This window comes from Ammodytes marinus, assembly GCF_949987685.1.
Source record: "Ammodytes marinus genome assembly, chromosome: 7".
Taxonomy (NCBI): Eukaryota; Metazoa; Chordata; class Actinopteri; order Uranoscopiformes; family Ammodytidae; genus Ammodytes; species Ammodytes marinus.
This window is the reverse complement of record NC_137211.1, coordinates 2,918,012-2,923,278: the sequence shown is the minus strand read 5'-3', so window position 1 is coordinate 2,923,278 and position 5,267 is coordinate 2,918,012. Positions and strand designations below refer to the sequence as shown.

At 38.9% G+C, this 5,267-nt stretch overlaps 1 protein-coding gene across 1 annotated transcript in view; it reads left to right on the top strand.

The window, feature by feature from the left end:
• lama5 (laminin, alpha 5) overlaps positions 1 to 5,267 on the top strand; it is a gene marked incomplete at its 5' end in the record, with an annotated part of 136,262 nt that overhangs the window by 78,222 nt on the left and 52,773 nt on the right. Inside the window, 6 exons of the mRNA XM_080031653.1 lie at positions 324 to 522; positions 1,127 to 1,253; positions 1,933 to 2,072; positions 2,470 to 2,585; positions 3,357 to 3,568; positions 4,290 to 4,494. Of these exons, the coding sequence (XP_079887779.1) occupies positions 324 to 522; positions 1,127 to 1,253; positions 1,933 to 2,072; positions 2,470 to 2,585; positions 3,357 to 3,568; positions 4,290 to 4,494 (999 nt within the window). The remainder of the gene's footprint in view (positions 1 to 323; positions 523 to 1,126; positions 1,254 to 1,932; positions 2,073 to 2,469; positions 2,586 to 3,356; positions 3,569 to 4,289; positions 4,495 to 5,267) is intronic.

Genomic DNA, 5,267 nt, shown 5'->3' with positions numbered 1-5,267 from the left:
AGGGTTTATTTCACATTTCTCAGTATTTGAATAATTCTATATTTGTATTGAAGGAAATAAGAGTCATAAAAAAAATGTGTTTAAAAAAAACGTTCATAAACAAATTCACCGATTTTCCCCAACCTTTCTCTCTTGCCGTAGGTCCTTCTGTGCTGATGTGTATATGTGTGTTATTGTGTAGTTGTTGGGACTGTAATAATATATAATATAATAATATAATAAGTCACTGCATATCTATTAAAAAATACAAAAAAATGTAAGATTTTTTTTTTATTATTCATTAAAAATCACTTATTTCTCCCACCCCTTCTCTCTTGCCGTAGCTCCTCCTGCGTTCCCTCCCGCTTCCAGACGCCCTCTGACTCTCTGGTGCTGAAGGAGGGCCAGAGCTCCTCCATGCATGACCCCATCCAGGCCTCCCCTCCCCACACTCACACCCAGAGACAAGCACCCTTCATCGGGGGAGAGAGAGCGCCGCACGGGGCCGATAGCATGGACCACGTCAGGCTGGATACATCACAGGTAATCAGAGCACTGTGTCTGTGTGTGTGTGTGTGTGTGTGTGTGTGTGTGTGTGTGTGTGTGTGTGTGTGTGTGTGTGTGTGTGTGTGTGTGTGTGTGTGTGTGTGTGTGTGTGTGTGTGTGTGTGTGTCTGTGTGTGTGTGTGTGTGTGTGTGTGTGTGTGTGTGTGTGTGTGTAGCCTATATAATCAGTAAAAAAGTGACAGCAAAAAAAACTTATACTAAAATACTAATTTAAATTGGAAGACTTGGTTAACATCGAAAAGGCCTACAAAAAAACTTATTTAATCTCATTTTTCTTCCTAGATTATTCATCCATAATTTATACTCATTTCAATGCTATAAACATTCATCTAATGTTTATTTATTGTTTATCTAAGTCTTGACCAAGTCTGTAGTACATATTGTAAATTGGAAAATGACCAAAATTAACTAAACTAAAATCACCATTTGTGGATGATTAAAATTACCTTTTTAAAAATAGTCACCCTCAAGGGAAAATATTTGCAGAAATATGATTTTTTTTTCATGTTTCTGGAATCTAATCAGCGCCATAACCACCCTAATATTTGTCTCTTTTTCCCCCTCTTCCTCCCTTTACCCAGAATGCAGCAGTGTACTCTACGCGCGTCCACTCTTTGGGTCGTTATGTTTTCATCCTGCACTACCACCAGCCGCTCCACCCCACATACCCTCTGCAGGTCTACATCAACGGGGGACGCATCTGGCAGGGTGAGGGCTAATGAATACAAATTCATACATGACAAATAACTTATAATAATGATTATATAGGTAATGGACAAACACATACAGCTCCAGACAAAATAAAGAGACCAGTCTGGATTTTTCTCAAATCTTGATCTCTACATTACTTATTGAAAATGCTCTTTAATGACAATAAAATGTATTGGAATTTGGTAGAAATGTTGTCAGTAGTTTATATTATATTATACAGCAGTGGTTCTGAGCGAGTGATTTGATTGGACTTCTATGCGTTCTGAAGGAGTGCTGATATGAGCGAACAACATCACTCTGACTGTTCACCAAACTGACAAAATCAGTCCGCTCACTGACGAGCCGGAGCTTCACTTGTGTAAACTGTGTGTGTGTGACTCAGGTTGACTGTGGCGAGTCTCTCCCCTGTGAGAGGGCATCGCTGCCACACACAGACAGAGACAGTGTGCGGTAGTACCTACGACCGAATCACAGCAGCGCTGATATAGAGCGACAACATGCTCCCTCTCATGTGATATTGCTTAAAAACCAAAATGTTCATTCTACTCTAACATATGCCTATACATAGTAAAACGAGAGACACTGAACATTTGGAGTGGTCTCTTGATTTTTTCCAGAGCTGTAGATATTGACCCAGCTGTCATGTTTTTTCATGTTTTATCATGTTTTTTTTCAGGCCATGCCAACGCGTCCTTCTGTCCTCATGCGTTTGGTTGCCGTGACGTCCTGGTGGCTGAGAACCAGATCATTCTGGATGTGACCGACCAGGAAGTGTTTATCACCGTAACCATACCTGAGGGCAAGACACTGTGGCTGGTAGGTACAGACAGAGAGAGAGACAGGCAGACAGAGAGAGAGAGAGAGACAGGCAGACAGACAGACAGAGAGAGACAGACAGACAGAGAGACAGAGAAAGAGAGAGAGAGAGAGAGACAGACAGACAGAGAGAGAGAGACAGAGAGAGAGAGAGAGACAGACAGACAGACAGAGAAAGAGAGAGAGAGAGAGAGACAGACAGACAGAGAGAGAGAGACAGACAGACAGAGAGAGACAGACAGAGAGAGAGAGAGAGACAGAGAGACAGGTAGACAGACAGACAGACAGACAGACAGACAGACAGACAGACAGACAGACAGACAAAGATACACACACACACACACACACACACACACACACACACACACACACACACTAATGCTCTGCCCCTCCCCAGGACTATGTGCTGGTGGTCCCAGAGTCCAGTTATAAATCCAGTTATCTGAGCGAGGAGCCGCTGGATAAATCCTACGACTTCATCAGCAACTGTGGACAGAACTCCTTCCACATCAAGTACGTTTGGAGATTATTTTTGCAATTTTGCAATTATTGATTATCTCCTAATGATCCGCTACCTGTCCGTACTGTGTGTACGCTGAAAAGAAAATCCAGTTTTAATACACAGCCTAGTGGTCTGTAAACTGGCATGTAGCTACGGTGGGCTCCCTTTGTTTACATACTAGTTTTAAAAGCCTAGGTTGTGTATGTTACGGTAATGCCAGAATTTATTTATTTGTACGGTACAGACAGGTAGCAGATCATGAGGAGATATTCACTGATTTTGACAACAAGCGTTCTCCACAATCACTACATCTGAAATAGAATTCTGTAGAATGTTAATACGTTAATATGAACACAGTTTGTTTATACCTCCCTCTCCCTTTCAAATTAACATAATATAAAATAAAAAAATAAAATAAATAAGATTATTTCAAAATAAAAGAATCTATTATGAATAATTTCCCCTCTCCCTCTCCCTGTAGCCCTGCCTCAGCCTCCCCGTTCTGTGTCCTCCGCGGTGTCTAGAAATACATCATGTGTATAAAAAACATGTTAATCCATCAATGATGATTGTAAACTGAATAAATAAATACAAATTTGACTCCAAATAAAAATAATATAAAAAATAAAAAAATTTAAATTAAAAAACGTTAAAAAAAAAATATTTCAAAATATAATAATCATAATGTGAATTAAAAAAATTAAGGATGAATAAAATAAAAATTAAAATCATAATTCTTCTTTTTTTTGTATTAATTATCCCCTCTCTCCCCCTCCCTTCAGCCCTGCCTCTGCCTCCCCGTTCTGTGTGAATTCCGCGGTGTCTCTCTCGGCGTTCTTTAATAACGGGGCGTTGCCGTGCGGTTGCCATGAGGTGGGGGCAGAGAGCGACTCCTGTGAGCTGTACGGAGGTCAGTGTCACTGCAGGACCAACGTCATCGGACGAGACTGTTCCATGTGCGCCACGGGACACTGGGGCTTCCCCAACTGCAGACGTGAGTAGGCTGGGTGTGTGTGTGTGGGGGGGTGTGAGAGGGTGTGTGTGCGTGTGTGTGTGTGTGGGGGGGGGTGTATGTGTGTGTGTGAGTGAGTGAGTGAGTGAGTGAGTGAGTGAAAAATCATAAAGCTTTTAAGGTACAAACTTGGTAGAAATTAAAAACTGTATAATCACTTGAAAATAAAGTTGTCGTTTCTTTTATGACCTTAGAATGAGCCTTTTATATCTACATAGGAGCGGGGCGCTGAGGCCGCCATGTTGCACCGCCATGTTTCTACAGTAGCACAGAACAGACAAACTTAACGGCCTTACAAATTTTTATATATAGTGGGCGTCCTGGGGAAATGCACCTGTTGGAAGACCAAGAAGAAGAAGAAGTACTATAGAATAAATAACTAAATACATCTTCACCTCATCACTTGATATTGTGGAAAGACTTGAGGCAGTGGTGGATGATGCCATCTTTAGTTACTATAGCTTCTTGTCCAAATGTATACATATTTTTTGTCTTGAAAAAGGGCCATAAAGCAGATTCCAAATATGCAGTCAGAAAGTACCGGTCGCTAACTTATCATTTGATTGGTGGCTGGTCATAACAATATAAATGATATGTCTTGTTACTGACTGACCATAACCCTCTCTCTCTCTCTCTCTCTCTCTCTCTCTCTCTCTCCCCCCCCCCCCCCTCCGCCCCCCCACACACACACACACACAAACAGCCTGTAACTGTGGCAGTAGTCGCCTGTGTGAGCCGGTGAGCGGAGAATGTATCTGCCCACCGCGCACCGTGCAGCCTGAATGCACGGTGTGTGAGCCGCAGACGTTTGGCTGTCACCCGGTGGTCGGCTGTGAGGTCTGCAACTGCTCCAGGACCGGGGTCTCCACACCAGACACCAGCTGTGACACCGCCAGCGGACAGTGCAGGTAATAATATTTTATTTTATTTTATTTTATTTTATTTTATTTTATTTTATTTTATTTTATTTTATTTTATTTTATTTTATTTTATTTTATTTTATTTTATTTTATTTTATTTTATTTTATTTTATTTTATTTTATTTTATTTTATTTTATTTTATTTTATTTTATTTTATTTTATTTATTTTATTTTAATTTTATTTTATTTTATTTAATTTTATTTTATTTTATTTTATTTTATTTTATTTTATTTTATTTTATTTTATTTTATTTTATTTTATTTTATTTTATTTTATTTTATTTTATTTTATTTTATTTTATTTTATTTTATTTTATTTTATTTTATTTTATTTTATTTTATTTTTACTAGCTGTGATACCCCCAGTGGACAGTGCAGGTAAAGAATGATGGAGGATTCACTGTTCATTTTGGCAGCGTCTCTTTAGATTTAGTCATTTCAGTCATCTTCATCCTTCATATTTCTTTTTTTTATTCCAGTAACAGTCAATGAAAAAGTTAATATATTTGAGTCAACTTTTAGACTGAATGTTTCTCCCTTTAAACTAATTTAATTAGGCTAAAAAAGGTCAAGGAAACGGGAATCAAGGTGACAGCATCACTGTTTGAAATTTGTACATGAGAAGATGTCTATGTGCTACAAATGGTTCCAGCACATGAAATATTGTACTTTAGATACAACATTTTTATATAGAGTAAACAAACAAGATATAACATATTAATTAATGCCCTCTACAAGTGCTTATAAAGACATTTGCCAA